The 18,311-nt window shown below is 35.7% G+C and overlaps 1 protein-coding gene across 1 annotated transcript in view; it reads right to left on the bottom strand.

Annotated features, from left to right (window-relative positions):
- The window catches only part of LOC140138001 (spectrin alpha chain, non-erythrocytic 1-like), an 85,334-nt gene that overhangs the window by 11,017 nt on the left and 56,006 nt on the right, over positions 1-18,311 (bottom strand). Inside the window, 16 exon segments of the mRNA XM_072159829.1 lie at positions 447-660; positions 795-1,053; positions 2,207-2,461; positions 2,785-2,905; positions 3,270-3,368; positions 3,764-3,873; positions 4,666-4,770; positions 5,132-5,316; positions 5,819-6,066; positions 6,564-6,863; positions 7,477-7,625; positions 8,015-8,179; positions 8,535-8,888; positions 9,464-9,652; positions 10,574-10,837; positions 11,555-11,689. Coding sequence (XP_072015930.1) covers positions 447-660; positions 795-1,053; positions 2,207-2,461; positions 2,785-2,905; positions 3,270-3,368; positions 3,764-3,873; positions 4,666-4,770; positions 5,132-5,316; positions 5,819-6,066; positions 6,564-6,863; positions 7,477-7,625; positions 8,015-8,179; positions 8,535-8,888; positions 9,464-9,652; positions 10,574-10,837; positions 11,555-11,689 — 3,152 coding nt within the window.

The following is an 18,311-nucleotide window of genomic DNA, read 5'->3' on the forward strand; positions in this document are numbered from 1 at the left end:
GAAGAAAAACCAAAGAGAGTTTGAATGCCAATATTGCTACTAAATATTTCAAAGCTGGTGTCTAGCGTAAGTGATTTATGTTTTTGTATGTTGTTTTTGGTGTGGCGTCAGTCATTTAACTGTATTAAAAGTTGCCACATTCAAAATTTGATGATGGATGTTATATAGCCTTTACAAATAACTTCCCAAATAAAATAATAGTTCACTTCCATAAGTTTACTTGCATTAAAAACCACATTAAGCATTGCATCATTATCAAAATTCCTTTAAGCAGATAGTCATACTTAAAGCATGCAGTGAGGAATCAAGCAAGGGTACTAATTGGATGTTTTGTAAACTCCTGACAGAGCATCAATATGTATGAGCCCTCGTGAGTTGGCGAGCATTGATGATGCACGCACATCTCAGGTGGTATGTATTTCAAGTTTATCCAGTCACTGACTCACCTCTTCATGAGGTTAGCATGACGCTGTTGGATAGCATCTGTCTGATCATGCTCAGAGTCAATCAGCTTATCTTTGAGTGCAGTAATCTGCTGGATACCCTCCTTCTCAAAGGCTTGGAGGCTGGCATCGAATGTCTCTTGTTTGGTCAGCAGAGTCTGGACAGTGGACAAATCACGACCGTAGTCGTCGGAACGAGCCAAGCTCTCCTTTTCACCTAAAAGAGAGAAACATAACAATGTTGGAATATTATTAATTATTTTGAAAAAAAGTTCATACCTGTGTTACAAAATAGTTTGAAGCACAGTTTTTATTTATAAAGTATCATAAGTTAGACTGAATAAATCTTACCAATCCATGATTCCACAACGTCGGTCTTCCAGATGAACTGAAGGAATGCAGAGTTATCATCCAGCTTGACCTTGCGTCTCACGGCAGTCGTCTCCAGATCGTGGATCTTCTTGTTTAAGGTCTCAATACGCTGTGCAATGGCATCTCCATTGTGGTTGCCTTCATCAATGAGCTTCTCACCACTCTTCTGGATGTCTGACACTCTCTCACGATGCACAGTGAAGTCCATCTCAAATGCCTTGTGCTTCTTCTGCAGACCCTGTTGACACAAGAAAAGTTGGAAATATGGTATATCATTATCATTACCATTTACCTGTTTGTTTATTTGGATTGGTTAAGGGATCTAAAATGAGCGTTTATTGCCTTTCGACAGTATTTTTTGTGGGACATGAGAGCACCTCAGACCTATCAATTGCATTCTGAATCTGAAGCATGTCTTTCTGATATCAAATAATTTTCATTTTTGAAAATCACAATATAATACAAATTTTATGACAAATTATAAAAATTTGATATTTTTCAAATTTTTGATATATAACAGTCCTCGGTAAATTATATAAATCTAATGTTATATTCTTAAAGTGTATGTAGCAGGGAGGAAAAGCAGACGGTCAATTGAAAATTTTGATCTTTCATATTGAAGATATGGATTTTTTTCCCAAAATGACCTAATTTTTTTTTTGGTGTTTTGGGAAAAAAATCCATATCTTCAATACAAAAGGTCAAAATTTTCAATTGATCGTCGGCTTTTCATCCCACCTACATACACTTTAAGTATAAATCATCAGATTTCTAAAGTTTACTTCAAGTACTGTTAAATATCAAAAATATCAATTTTAATGATTTGCCATAAAATGTGTATTAAATTGCGAATTTCAAAAATCAAAATTATTTGATATCAGAATGACATTCTTCGTATTCAGAATGCAATTGATATGTCTGATGTGCTCTGATGTCCCAAAATAAATACTGTCCAAACGCTCATACCCCAGCCCTTAACAGCAACCATGAATAAACTAAGGCATTACAAATGATCATCATTATCATTATCAAAAGAAGGCTTATTTCCATTGGGGTCCATGACGAAGATCATTTCACTGTTTCTGAAACTGACTGCGACATACATACAAGTATGGCTCCCTGTACACAGGACCGGCTGTTTAACGAAGTATAGGGTTCTCTCATGGTTCATTTAAATCCAATTCTAAATACACAATGGAAAGAGAAGTCTGAAAATACTTTTGTGATTACGAGGGCCATTTCGACCAAAATCTATGAAAAGTAACTCTCTTATGCATTGTTTGCCATTGACAAATATTTTTCACAGTGGCTATTTTGTGAAATTTGTGGCAAATCGCTCTTAGCCTCATGTAGTTTGAGCCTTGCCTTCAATGAAAGCCAATATAACGTACCTGCACAGCTGCCAAGGTATCTCCATAGTCCTCACTACTCAACAATGTAATCTTCTCATTAAACCAAGCCTCTTCCTCTTCCACACTGAACAAGAACTCATGGTAGGACAGAGATTCCTCCAACTTGTGGCCACGCTCTTCAGCAAGGCGTTTTAGCGCAGTCCAGTTGACATCCAGTTGCTCCAGGCGCTGTTGTACTTCTTCACGATTTGGTTCGCATTCAGCCATGACTTGTTCACCCTCTGCTTGTACAGCCTACAGGTGAGAAGAAGTTTATAACAATTTTGTTTATTACAAAATAGAAAATTATGATTCCATTAGGTTTTGCTCAAGATATGAACTTGACTTATACCGTTGTCACTAAAAAGGCAATATAATTAGATTTATTAACAAGGATGAAAACAAGTACTGACATAATTTCCTGAAACTGCTTCAACATCTCCCTATACTTTGTACAGGGAAGATCTAAGCATAATTTCCTGAAATCAGGAAATTTCCTGAAGATTTACATCCCTGTATGAAGGGTTAGGTTATATATGACAGTGTGAATTCACCTCAGCTATTGTAAAGATACTTACAGTTATGGCTGGCTCATGGCTAGTAATCTCAGCTTCCAATCTCTTATGCTTCTTGCGCAGGTTTTGTACACCGGTCAACTCACGGCCGTAATCATCAGAACTGGTCAATAAGGTCTTCTCCCTACAAAGAATACAAGTACTTGCTTTGAGACATTTCTTTCCCACACAAATGGACATGCTATATGATCCACCTGTTCTCAAATAGGTGTGGGAACCATCCTGAATCATGTTTACCTTTCATGGTGAAGGTTTGATACACATAGATCATTTTATGATACTATTTCATCAAACGGTGCATTATTTTGAACATTCTTGAATAATAAACTTGGGTTTCATTTTAGGAATCATCAGAATCGCATTAATTCAAACTCCTGACCTTTCTCAAACAACAAGGAAATTCCATGTGGCATGAATGAAAGCTAAAGTACATGCTCTTTCAAATCCCCACTTTGCTCTCATAAGTTAGTTCAGGTAGTGGTACTTACTTGATCCATGATTCCTCATCGTCAATATCACGGAAGAACTTGTGCACACGGTGGGACTCATCCAACTTGACACGACGAGTCCTTGACAATTCAACCACACTGGAAGCAAATAATCACATAATCAATTATTATACCAACAAGTAACTACCCTTTATTGACAGGGCGGTGTTTCAACCACCATTCTAAAATAGATCATCAAATATGCTGGACTCATGAAAATATTTGCGGCAACTTTGTTTGCACACCATAGATCAAATTTCGATGCACCCGTGATCTACCATACTGTTGTGACAAAAGCACATGCTGAATGTTCAAAAAATATCTCATACAAAAATAAACACAATCAAACTGTAAGTTGGACACAACTGCTAAGAATCAGTTCCCCAGATTGTTAGGGAAAGTTCAAACATAGAATAGAAGTTTCTTAGTCGTCAACCTGACCATTGACTGACTGAGGGTGTTGGTCTTATCATTGCATGGTTTTCAATACTTACTGCAGGTATCGCTCATTGATAACAGTCTTCTTCTCACCAACAGTCTCTGACACAAACTTCTCATCAGCCATGATGGCATCTGCTTGTTCATTCAAATCCTTGATACGATCCTTTAAGAGACAACAAAAGGAATGAAATGAAAATCATAAGCTTCCAAAGATAGCATGAAGTGATAGCAAAAAAATTACGATCCTATTAAGTAGAATATCACAGAATCTTTTGCAAAGAAACTGAGACTACGTCATCGTATCATAACTGCGTATGTTGAATTGGACGAGCATACGCAGTAACGATGTGCACATCGACGATGATGTAGTTTAAGGGTTCGGTTTTTGCCGGCAAAGTGGCAAAAACTGACATAAACCTGTTTTTGCCTGGTTTAAACCGGCAAAAATGGCAGACTGGCAAAAGGCACATATATGATATAGTCAGCCAAATATTAAAATGTAACACAGAAAGCTCATAAACAGTAACACACAACTTTAAATGACTTATTCAACATGTTATTTGTCTCAATCAGTCCTTAAAATGAAAAAGTTTTGAATTTTATATGCCACATTTCAGTTAAATACATTAGAGAGCAATGAATACCCATGCCTTTAATTTCTTAATATGTTACTTTAATTACAAACTCTGATACACATGTACACAGGAAATTATTTTTGTAACTTAATAACTTGTTTTGAGATGAAAAAAGTGAACTATTTATCACTTATTTAGTTTTTTGCCATTTTTGCCGGCAAAAACTGTTTTTGCCAAGCAGTAAAAACCACGGTTAAACCATGTTTTTTTTTCATCTGCAAACCCTGCATAGTTTAGGTTTCATTTTGCAAAGACTTTTGAATATAGCAAAATGGTCAATTCAGTGCCAGTTTTGTTGTTTGTTTGTTTGTGTTTCTTACCTCATGGGCATTAATATCATCCTCAATCAGTTGTTGTTTCTTCAGCAAGTTCTGAACGGAGGTCAGATCACGACCAACATCCTCTGAAGATAAAGCAGTCTCAATCTGGTGAGGCAAACAAAATCACTGTTAATATTTGCTCATAATTATATTACTCTGTGACAAGATATATGTTACAATATTGAATACACGACTGGATTTCAAAGTTAACAGAATGAAGTTTATAAGTTTATCCTTTATGTCTTTTAAAACCAGTTTAAAAATTACATAAAATCTCTCTTACATGTATGAAGGATAACAAAATTGTCACTTCTTCCTTCAACAAAGCATGTAATTTGTTTCTGTTCTCTTAAATAATGTCATTTCCATTTTGAAGATTAAGGGGAATGGAGTAGTTTAAGGTTCTTTCTATTTAAAGAAATTACGAAAATTACAATGTATTTCATTCATAAATCAAAAAGCTTACCTCACTGAGCCAGAATTCGATATCCTTGACATAGATGTGGAAAGAGGCTTTTTTGTTGGCCTCTCTGAGTTTAAGTGATTTCTCGGTTGATGCTGTTACCAAGTTCTCCCATTGCTCTCCAATGCCAACAATACGGCTTTGTACAGGCTCCTCACTGCCTACACACTGGTGGTTATCAATCAATCCTGTATGGGCAACGAGGAAGAACAATTTTGCAAGGTTAATAATGAATTGGGATTGGTAGCATGCAACTTTTCATACAATGGCTTGAACAACTGCTTTAACACTCCAGTCTTTATCTACTACTAGTAATAATATTTTATTTATTAAATCTCTATCTTTTCATATGTCATGATCTTGTTACACCTTCCATTTATGTTCTTAAGAATTGTTTTCTGTTATGTTCCTTGTAAATATACCATTAACCTTAACCCCACAAATTATCACAGGCTGGGTGCCTTCACTTCACACAGGTTACCTCTGACCAACCCTACTCAAAGTGCTTAGGTTAAAGCATAAGAGCATAAGTGTGTGGAAGACTTGCTTTTGTCCGTTACATCATAGTCTGATGTTGATGTTGTCGTTGGATTAAATAATGAAGAAATTCATTAGCCCTGAATTTCAGTTTTAAATAGTGCTCAAATGCCTGCTAAGTCTATGAGAAAATGAGACCCCAACCACACTTACTCTGTCCTACAGCCATAACAGCCTGGATTCTCTCAGCATTGGCAGCAATCTCAGCCTCAAAGGCCTGGTGCTTCTGATGTTTGCTCTGGATGTTGCTGGGATCCAGGTAAGACTCATCTGTTGCTACCTGCAGCTTCTCTGTGATCCAGGCTTCAACCTCATCGGCATCACGACTGAACTGCTGTAAGGTGTGGGACTCACCAAGCTTAGAGCGCTTCTCAATGAGTGCATGCTTGAGTTGTTCCCATCTGCAGAGTGGCAATACAATGAAGCACATGTAATAAATGCAATATTATATTATATTATACCACCATCATTGGTAGGTATCAAAAGATCACACCTTGGCCCACCTTGTAGCTCTCAATGGTATTGTTTTATGTGCATCAATCATGAAATTATACCATATTGTGACTTTTATTTGCCTGTGTCATAATGTCTTTATTATGCATCGCAAGTCTTAGTAGAATTGGTTTTGAAGTTAATATCTTCACTATTGGAAATGTGTTATACAAACTGCAAAATAATGAATTATTAATAACAATCCAACTGGGGTGCATTTCATTAACGCTTATGACGCATCACAAGGACTAAACACATCTATCCCAAACAAATCATAAGTCTTTTAGACGATTTAGATATTACAGTTACAATGTGTTTGAACTCAGGATATGATAAATAACTTGCAATTCATCGTATATGTTACAGAAATGCATCTCTGTCACAAAGATGAGCTATGATATCTTACCGTTCAAGAACTTGGTCTCTCTTGTCTCCAATGGCTGGACCATCATAATGGTCAGCGTTTATAAGTTGCTCAGCAAAAGAATTGAGAGCATTGATCTTCTGCTCTTGGGCTGCGATAGCTTTGTCAAAGTCTTCATGTTTCTTGATGAGAGCCTCCACACCATCCAGAGAGCCGGTGATGTCCTCACTAGCAAGGAAGGCTTCACGGGATGCCATCCAGGCTTCGGCTTGCTCGCAGTCACGAAGGAACAGTTGCAGTTCCAAGCACTGATCCAGTTTGATGCGACGATCATTCCAGTCCCTGTAAAATAATGGTAGAGTGAATCATCCTTGTTTCAAATTGGCCCAATACCAGTACTCATGAAATGAATGCAAAATGATGAAAGTTTCTCTCCCAGAAATATGAACAACAAAATATGAATACCATATGAAAATTGCTAAATTTGTGTTCATCATGGAACTCTCGTTACACCAGACACTTTGCAGGTAGCAACACAAGGGTGTAGGGCGCAGCTACAACATTTTCAGAACTGACCAATCATGTTTGTGCAATAACACACATTCGTGTCTGCATCCTACGCTGTGTACATGGTGAGAAAGTTCTATGATGAACACAAATGAACTTATTTTCCTATAATAAAACACATGGGTCACCCTGTAATTATTGACATATCAAAAGATTTTGTTTTCCTAACACTAGGATCTCAACACTGCTTATCTGTCAGGACACAGTTCTTTAACCCCACTATGTTTGACCTTTGACTAGAGGCTAATGAACTATGTCTTTGGCAATGATACCATTTAGGTTCATAGTGAAAACCTTTGTTGGATCAGATTGTGTCACAAATAACAATCATTGGTGTTGGTTCTCTAAAAATAAACATTCAGGGAGGAACCAAATCAAAGAGACTTACTTGTCAAGACCTTCCCTCTCTCGTGCAAGTTCATCCAGCTTATCTTGGATATCAGGGCTAGCGTAGTGGTCACTCTGCAACAGCTGCTTGCCAAAAGCTTCAAATGCCTGGAAGCTGCCAGCACGGTTCTCAATCTCAGCCTTCAGTTCCTGTTGGAGGGTGGGAGGGATGGAATGGGGTCAGTAACAATGTCAGATTATGCTTGTGGCATGTGCATCATTATTATAGCTCGCAACAAGAAAACTTCAGAATAATTATAGAGTTCATAAATTAAATATAGGCTCATTTGAAGTGATTAATCCACATCCTCATAAAGGTGCGATCAAAATTTTGCTTCATTTTCAAGTACACATTGTCAGCTCCTTTTTATCAATTTGAGCAATTCAACTATATAAAACTAAATTTGTGAATATCGACAACCTGGGCAAGGATATTCCAATTTTTTTTGGTTTTCCTCTTGAACCTTTCCCATCCACTTTCAAAGTTCATGGACTACCCCACCTGCGCCATATTAACATAACAAGCTATAACATCATACCTGGTGACGTTCAAGCAATGCTTCAGCTCCAGTTACATCTTTAGCCAATTCATCACTGCACACCAAAGTCTTCATGCCGTTGATCCAGGCCATCAGATCACGGAAATCGCTCAGGAAGCGCTGCAGATCGTAGGAGTCCATCAGTTTGTTTTTGCGGTCATTGGCCTGCGGAAGAAAATTGTAAAATACCAGTTACACAGCTCTTCAGAGATTTGAAATGGTGACATAGAGACTAAGAAACAAAGCCAAGCTATACAAAGGAAACAGGTGACAAGTAAAGCCCAAGGTTGTATCAAGAGAAGGGTGGGGCAAGAAATGATGCAGAAGGAGAGAAGAAGAGAGAGAAATATAGACAAAAAACAAAAGTGGTGAGATGGAGATGGAAGCAATAAAGGGAAAGACAAAGCAAACGAGACACAAGAGAATAGATACACAGATAGAAAGACCAAGAGAGAGAGAGATAGACAAGAGAAACAATGAGACAGAGACATATAAATATGGAGAGTGAGAGAGTATTTACCCTGCCCTGCAGACTGTTCCATGCTTCATCAATTTCTGCTCGTTTGGCAGCAATAGGTTCTGCCTGATCAGGATGAGTCTCTGTGAGACGCTCAGCAGTCTCATCCAGGTGTTGGACCTGTTTGCCCAAAGCATTCAGATCTCTCTCCAATCCCTGGTGCTTACGCTGCAGAGCCTGGACACTGTGCAAGTCATGGCCATAGTTGTCGGTGTTCAGTGCTTTGTTCTTGTCGTCAATCCAGTCCTTGGTCTCGTCTGCATCACGAAAGAATCGCTGTACTTCGTGAGAGGTGTCCAAGAGCTGTTGACGGTCTTGAGACAAGTTGTTGAGGGCATTCCATCGCTCGTTCAGTTCCTGTAAATGATGCAAGCAAATTTGTTTCAATTTTAAGTTACCAAATCCATTCCCTGAATAAATTTCAATGTTACAATGATCCTGTATCAAAATGACAAACTGAAAATGAACCAGTGCTGGATAAATCAGTCAGTCTACCAACAGCATTACACCTCTGATGACGGAGAATGGTTTCTCTGATATATTTGGTTCAAAAAGTGAGAGTTGTTGACCAGTTTTAAAATATACCTTTGATACTATTAGTCATTCCATAATTTTTTCACATTTCATGTATCAAAATAATATTGCCTGGGCTTTTTGCCAATTTGTTTAAATATCACAGAAGACAAGAGTAATAGATTCTTTGTCATTTGACTGTAATGGAATCAGCCATTCAGGTAACCCAAATTGAAATTCATGCTCCCTGTGTTGAAAATTAAGGTATGTCTTCCATAGAGAGTGTATTTCAACTGGAATAGCCCAATCAGACGACAAGAACCAAAGTGTTTCTAAACCTAATTTCTGTATTTTTACAACACTGCATCCTGACAGCTTCAGAGGTCTCCATCCATCTATCCAATCAACCACAAGCTCACCTGTACACGTTGTTTGACAGCAGCAGCATCTGGATTGTTCTCTACATCCAGAGCCTTGGCGATCTCATTGATCTCATCCAGACGTCCTTCATTGGCATTCAAATCCTTCTTAAAGTTGTCAAATCTCTTTTGCAAAGCTTCCACTTGTTCCAGTTCCTCACCAACTTCACTGGATGATGCAATGGGCTCCTGGAATACAACATCAAAGACAAAACATTTAGAGTATAAATTATTGTTGACCATGTGAAATATTATACGGGTTGAAGATATTTTGTATGGACTTCTTAAGCCAAAATGTGGGTTAAAATGTGGATAACTCACTTATTATTCACAAAGTATTCTATGAGACCTTCAAATGTATATCGCTGGCTCTCATGTCAAATACCTGGGATAAAACTCCATAGGTAGTGAGTAGAGAGTCAAGTTCATTCAACCAAAGTGGAAATAGCATGTCAGACCACCATTCCTGTAAGTGCTTTTTGTTTCCTTTCAGACAAAACACAAAGTAGTTACCTTATCCTTGATCCATTGCATGAGAGCAATCGGGTTCTCTCATCAGTATATAAACTTGTACCAATTTTACCATACTGCTTTTGTGTGTTTTTCTTTCTTTCAGACAGAACCCACAAAGTAGTTACCTTAGGCCAAAAAAATTATGTTTGGTTGCCCTCTTGGGTCAGGTTTTTTTTCCCAATAACTTTTTTAGAAGAAACTTTAAATTTGGACAGTATCAAGGACATTTTACATTTGTTATTCTCTCATTTTATTTATTAAATGTTTATTTGATTAAAAACAAGAAGTATTTTCACTTGAATCCAGTCCAAAAATACACAATTTTTTTACCATAAAATGATCAAGCATTTGTCAATACTAGCCTTTTCAAAATGGAGGAAAAATCGAGGAAGAGCCCATGAAAAAAAAAATTGACCTACCGACCCTCCAAATTTTTGTCTTGGAAGGGCAATTTTTTTTTTGCCTTATCTTTGATTCATTGCATGAGAGTAATTAGGTTCTCTCATCATCAGTATATAAACCTTGTACTACTTTTATCATACTGGTTTTATGTGGGTTTTTTTCTTTCAGACAGAACCCCACCCCCAAAGCAATTACCTTATCTTTGATCCATTGCATGAGGGCATTAGCCTCTCTCATCAGCATGTGGCGCTTGCATGAATCCTCCAGTTTCTCTTTGCGCTCCTTGGATCTGTTGAGCAGGTCATCGTACTGTTGTTCCACAGATTCTTGACGCCTCTTGATGCTACCGGCCTCTTCAGCAAGACTAGCTTGAGAAGCTGATTGTGAGGGGTCGATCTTCTTGACATAGGCTGCAGGTACGAAACCTTGACGATCGTTGACCTCAACTTTCCACCAATCCTGTGGAAGGTAAAACAGTTTGAAACTTTAACATTAGGATGGTAATTGGATTAGACTCACAATGGGATTACACTACTATGCTATCTGATTTGTTGTAAATTGTAATTGTTTTAATCATAGTTTAGGGTAAAGAAATGTGACCCAGTAGTCATGGTAATAGAGGCATGAGATATAACATATTGTGAAGTGTGATATAAGATGAATAAGCTCAATAAAGATATATGCTATAGTCCGTATACCTTCCCCTAGTCAGTAAAGTAAAATCAAATCTTGAGAATTTTTGCAGGAATCTATTATGCTAGATGGATTCCTTGCATCATTTCCTTTCTGAAAATATATACTTTTACATATTTCTCACCATTAAATATAGAGATACAATTAAAAAAACAAATATCTAAATTACTGACTCGAGGAAGGTATACAGAGTATAGTTGCGTCATTTTGCTCTGTCATATACAGATTTGCTGAGTTGTATTTCAGTAATATTTTAACTGCATCAAAATATTTTGGATCAAATGGATTTGTTTTTTGTGGAAGAAATATTTTTTATTTTTCTAAAAGAATAACATGCACTTAACATGCACTATGTTACTTGTAACAGTGATATTACAGAAATTCTACACACATGAAACATAAGTTTGTGTGTGTATGTTTGAAATAAGTTTGTATGTACGTATGTGTACATATCAGCCATATGTTTATGTGGGTAATACTGACCTTATTTGAGCTATTGAGCAACACCAGGATATCTCCCTTCTTCATGGACACCTCACGAGGGCTCTTCTCAGTGTAATCATACAGCGCCATCACACATTCCTTGCCTACTTCTTCTGCTACAGGAACCTCTTGTTGCTATGGAAATGACAATAAATTAACATAAATTAATAATCACATACAGGGTGTAAAATAATCAATATGGTTAATGGTTTAGAAGTAAACATGGCACTGAAATGTGTCAATTATATGTATACACCAGGCACAAAAAGAAACTCGTCAGTTATATTCATCCTTGCTAATAATCTTGGATTATTCTGAAATATACATTTTGTTAATTGGACTTTGCTTTCTCATTTGACGCCCTGTTCGTGAAAAACGAACAAGAATTGACCAATATGCGCCTCCAAAGCCTCAAACCCCAAAATCAAAAGTTGCATTTTCAACGATTTTCAATGGGAACGCGTCGTTGTATTGCACACAAGCACCACCGGCCAATCAATAAAGCACACAGTGTAACAGGCATAATTGAATCGTTAAAATCGCAACTTTTCATTTTGGGGTTTGAGAGTTTGGAGGCGCATATCTTGGTCAATTCCTGCTCAATGTTCACGAACAGGGTGTCAAATGAGAAAGAAAAGTCCAATGAACAAAATGTATATTTCAGAATAATCCAAAATTATTAAGTTATTGAACAGCAAGGATGAATATAACTGACAAGTTTCTTTTTGTGCCTGGTGTATATTTTTCTGTATCTTTTTTTAATGATTTTTCAAGTGATCCTATAAAAATTCAAATATCACACATTTATTGTCTGCTAGAGAAACCAGTACTTGTTGATATTCACAATGCATTTATATTATTGTTAATGAAGACGTTATAAAAATAATACATAAATTTAATCAAAACAAGAGTGCTGGTCACGATACTATTGGTAATTACGTGGTAAAAAGGATTGCAAAGGAAATATCGACTCCGTTAACTATCATATTCAACCTGTCTATTACTGCTGGTGTAGTACCAAATGAGTTAAAGATCGCAAAGGTAATTCCCATTTATAAGAAAGAAAATCCAGAAGTTTTCTCCAACTATCGTCCAGTTTCTGTCCTGCCATGCTTTTCAAAAATACTTGAAAGGCTTGTATTCAACAGATGCATACATTACATTGATAAATATGAAATTCTAAATGATAAGCAATTTGGCTTTAGATCTAAACATTCTACCTATATGGCTATCTTGGAATTTATTGACAAAATTAGTAATGCTGTCGAAAACAATGAGACAACTGTTGGGATTTTCTTAGATTTGTCGAAAGCCTTTGACACTATCGACCATAGTATTTTATTACATAAACTGGAACATTATGGTTTTAGAGGAAACGTTTTAAAATGGTTTAAAGATTATTTACATAATAGAAAACAGTATGTGTATTACAATTCTTGTAAATCTGAATATAAAGATATAATATGTGGAGTACCTCAAGGCTCCATCCTAGGCCCATTATTGTTCATTTTGTATGTTAATGATATCATAAATACTTCCACCATTCTAAAATTTGTCTTGTTTGCCGATGATACTACTATAACTTATTCACATAAGGACATTGTGTCCAAATACGATCTTATCAACAATGAATTAAAAGAAGTTAATAATTGGTTTAAGGCTAATAAGCTATCAGTGAATGCAAGCAAGACTAATTATATGGTGCTTGGTACAAATCACAAAACATCACGCGTATTGTACAATGTTACTAATAATATTATATTAGATAATGTAATCCTGGAAAGGTTGAATAAGACCAAATTTCTTGGAGTGACAATTGATGAGAATCTAACTTGGAAATTTCATATTACCAACATCTCAAAGAATATATCTAGAGGTGTTGGTGTAATAAACCAACTGAAACATTTTGTTCCCGAACGAATAATGTATTCACTATATTGTACTTTAATACTTCCTTACATAAACTACGGTATCTTAGCATGGGGAAATACTTGTCAAAAATATTTGGAAAAGATTTTCAAACTTCAAAAAAAAAGCCCTTAGAATGATATCGAATAGTCACTTTTTAAGTCACTCAGCTCCTATTTTCAAGAATTACAATTTGCTTAATGTTTATGATAGTTATGATCTCGAACTAAGCACTTTCATGTACAAGTATAATACCAATCTGTTACCAAAGGCCTTCAATAGTTATTTCGTTGAGCAGAGGAATCACCTCAGGTATCACACAAGAAACGCTGAAGATTACAAGATCTGTCTTACAAAAACAGAGTTTGCTAACAAAACAATAAGAACCGCCGGGCCAAGAAAATGGCATTTGATCGACAGATGCGCCAAAACGGCTACATCAGTAAAACTCTTTAGATCCCAAATTAAAACAAACCTTATGGGAATGTACACTTAATACCTCTTAGTTTTGATTTACTTAGTTTTATTTTTCTCCCTTTTAAAACAAAAAATCGATTAAAATTAACCGATCTCTTAGCTTCTATACTATATTCACAAAATTCATCATTTTTTTCCTGCTTAGTTCGTTCTACATGAATGTATGAAAGAGGGTGGGGGGGTGTGTTTGTATGTATGTAATTGTATTTTATTAGACAAATTAAGAAACGTAGGTTAAGGTTAAGGGGGTGCTTGTTCAGGCCTTTTTGGCCTTCTGAGCATCTCCTCATTCAAATGTGTTGTTTAGCTGTTATTGTATTGTTGTATTTTGAATGAAATAAAGACTGATTGATTGATTGATTGATTATAATACTTATTACCTGTACATGATTAAATTAAACTTGTTAGTACATAGTTAGAATAATTATGGATCATAATGCTATAAAATGGAATAAATATGATATTAGTAACTAGTATTTCCAAATATCCAGCTGATTACCGTATGTGCATTTTCCCAATTATTAGACTAATACTAAGCAGCCTGTTAATTTGAATCTTTAAATTAGTAGCCGATATTGTCATTTAGAAGGTACCAAAATCATTTTAATTCCTTTAAATCATGATAGAAATCACAAGCCCTGACAGATAAATTTAGAATATTGAGATTTATTGCAAATTTAATGTCTATTTTTCTGAATACTGTGCCATATCTACACATTCCATAAGAATATTCATACCAAAATCTTTAAATCCATATAAAATAAATATAAATAAACTGTGCTTAACACTTTACAACCAAAGTTCAATTCATATATAAATCTGATATTATTCAATATATGTTTAGATCAAAGACAAAGACAAGCAAAATAGGCAAATAAACAGCAACCATCATAACATAAAGCAAGCAAACAATATGTACGAAAAAATATATAAAATATTGATCTTGACCAAATGACTGAATTAAAATAAGTGCAACCAATGGGCTATTCTATTTGAAACCCATACACCCCTACAGAAGATTTGCTGTTTATCTTTCACACAGGGAGTATGAATTTCAAATTGAGTTATTAAGTGACTACATTTGAAGTCTACACTCCCTGTGTGAAAGATTAAAGTAATGTTTTCCATAGAGTGCATGTGCTTCAAATGGAATAATCCAATATGAAAAATTTGCAATGCTTGAAATCAAAATGCACTGATCACAATGTATCACAAACAGTACAACATATTGATCACATCTGCAGTATATAAAATTGCAATATATGCCAAAATATTGATGAAGTGTGAATTAAATTTAACTTGATTTGCCATTGAAACAGAATGACTAGAGTGCATGAAAGTTTTTTGAAACTTTGAGGATTGTGTCAAATTATCAAATAAATTATGAAATGAACTGTGCTCTGTATAATCCACTATGTTTACAGACATCAAAAAGTAGCATCACAAAATTATCCTTTTTTACATTGAATTTGTTTACATTTTTGTAACAGTATTGGGATGGACTGCAATACCCATTTATTAACAAGGTTGGTATTAGTGTTATGAATGCTTTATGCTTCATATAAATATATTATTGGTAGCCTTGAGTTACAACATATCTAATTGTTTTGAACAATTTGAAAATATGAATAAAAATCAAAACTATAAACTATGCATTAAATGAAACTATGCAACAAAAATATGTCTTGGTGTAAAGTAATGACAAATGCTTGAACATAGACGGAAATAAACACAGAACAAGTAGTTGTTACATCAACTAAAAGACAAAAATGGTAAGGAAGAAAGGATAAACGAGTACAGAAATGAAAACAATTTGATCAACTAAAACAACACATTTCCTAGGAACACATGCCAGTATTGGAAACTGACAAAGTAAACATAACTGTAGCAAACATTTTATCTTGTAAAATGTTACAGTACGTCATTTTACAGAGTGGGAAAACAAACAGAGATGCTGAAAAACAAAAGACAACATCATGAAACAAATGCAAATCAACAAGCAGACATGATTAAGAGACATGAATTATAATGACAAAGATATATGGGAAAATAAATGACAGTTAGCAAGAAAACAAATGCAAGCAACAGACCAAAGAAACTCATGAAAAACAAATCAAGCACATATAGTAGCAACACATACAAATAAAACAATTGACATAAATCTGAGACATTAATTTAATTATCAAATGACCAATTATTGATAACTTCTGGAATATTAATTTAATTATCAAATGGCCAATTATTGGTAATTCTTGGAATATTAATTTAATTATCAGTAGATCAATTATTAGTAATTTTTGGAACCTTCAAAAAACTTCCATCTTCCAGTATGACCTGTAGCTTTGAGTATGTTTTGAATTGTAACATTAGCCCAGTTTGCAACATCCCCCATTAATTATTTTCTTCATGGATGCTATAAAGCTTTCTATTACTTTGTCAAGTATGGTTAAGGCGTGTTATGTTATGTTATTTGTAATTTTACTGGATAGTATTAAGGTTAAACAAAGTGTTGAAGGGCTTTACCTCCAGAAAAAATATATTATTACCTTATACGTAAGAAAATATGTCTACTTATCATGTGAAATAAAAAATCCGGAAAAAATGTGTGAAAATGTGTTTTTAGCCTATTTTTTAGCTCTTGTCAAGCACTATTATTCGATTTGTTTACAAGCGCCAAGCAACTGTCGCTCTAGGAGAGTGATTGACATCTTTATTATTAGAGAAGAATGGAATCTGTATAGTTCATGAATATTCATGTAGTATTTATACAACCTGTATCCCAGCCATTTTGCTTAGCTATCATAATCGTTCATATAAGACGCCCATATGATCCATGGTGTTAAACTGATATTCAACAACTTTATATCTCTCGATCTTTGCGATCCGAAATATTGAATTTCAACTTTAGGCACATCTCTAGCAAGATAATTAAATACCTGTCACAAATATAGGTCTTGAAATGTTACTTGCAACGTTAAAAATGTGAATAGAGAACAAATCGGGTTCAAACATGCTTCAAAAATATGAAAGTAATTGTCAACGCCTACTACCAGAATAGCGGAAGAGGGCAGACTTCATAAGGGAGTGTTCATAATATATTTTAGTGGGGACAAAGAATTTGAAACTTATTTCGGAAATTTCCTGGGTTTTTGGTTTTGTTTTTTTATTTTATCTTCCTGTTCGGGTGTTTCGGTTGGCACATTTTCGGGGCATTTTCATGCACTACACAGGAGTTTTTTCGTGGCTTCTCTGTAGCTGTCGTGTGTCTTTTTCCCCACGTACAGGGTATAAATAATAAATGAATAATAATATATGAAAAAAAAGAATCTGGAACTTCAACGTCAAAAAACAAAACAAAAACAAGACAAACTGTACCCTGCTAAAAATATCAACCCCTATCCTCTCTGAGAATAAAAATAATAAGACTCCAACCTCACCTGCAAAAAAAATTTTTTCGGGGATAATTTGGGATAAGTTCGGGCCTATTTTATTGCGACAATTTTCCAAATCTATAAGGTGAAATACGGTGTCGTGGGGATGTGCGGCAGATTTGGGGTGCATTTTCAGCCATTTAGTTTAGACTCTGTTGCATTTTTAGCCATGATTTTATTGACCCTCAGTGTCTTGAAAGTTAGGTTTAAGAATGGTATTTTTCAATGATTTTCTCGAAAAAGTAAAAATTTGCGAAAACTTTCAGTCCAAAAGTTGATACAATTTTGGGTCTGTTTTATTCAAATTTGGTTTAAAATCGCACCGTAGTTTTTCGGAGTCACAGCCTCACATCCTTACCCAAACCAACTTGAGAAGGTTCCCCGGGTGTGTGTGCAAATTTGCAATTTATAGGCCTACACTCATCATTTAAGCCTAAAATCAAAGTGTTAATACCATTAACACTACCCTGGCCCGCTTTGTCGTGATGACTGGCTTCCAAAATGTAGGCCTATTTTAAATTATAAATCTGGTCCCGCTTAGAGGTGTGTTTTTACCCATGGAGGTCTCTCCCTCGGGTTCGTGGATGTGCCACAGTTTTGGAGTAGGCCTACCTTTTCAACGACTATGATGGGTGGGTTTACAGCGAAGACCAACTTTTGGGCGCATTTTGGCAAAAGTGCCCTTAAAAAGCGTCAAATTAGGCCAAATGTGGGTGACTGCAGTCCCCATGGTACAAATGTTTTGAAGAGACCCGCCCGAGGTGTTATAAAAAAAATGGTCGGGCCTGCTAAAAACCTCCCGGAATCAAGCATGGGTAGGCATACCAAAATGCCTTGAGACCCCCCCAACCCAGCGCCGGGACCTCCATGACATGATATTCTCCATGAGTCCACCAGAAAATATAAAAATATAACATTTTGATAGGCCTACTAGACCTAGG

This window comes from Amphiura filiformis, chromosome 17 (assembly GCF_039555335.1).
Source record: "Amphiura filiformis chromosome 17, Afil_fr2py, whole genome shotgun sequence".
Taxonomy (NCBI): Eukaryota; Metazoa; Echinodermata; class Ophiuroidea; order Amphilepidida; family Amphiuridae; genus Amphiura; species Amphiura filiformis.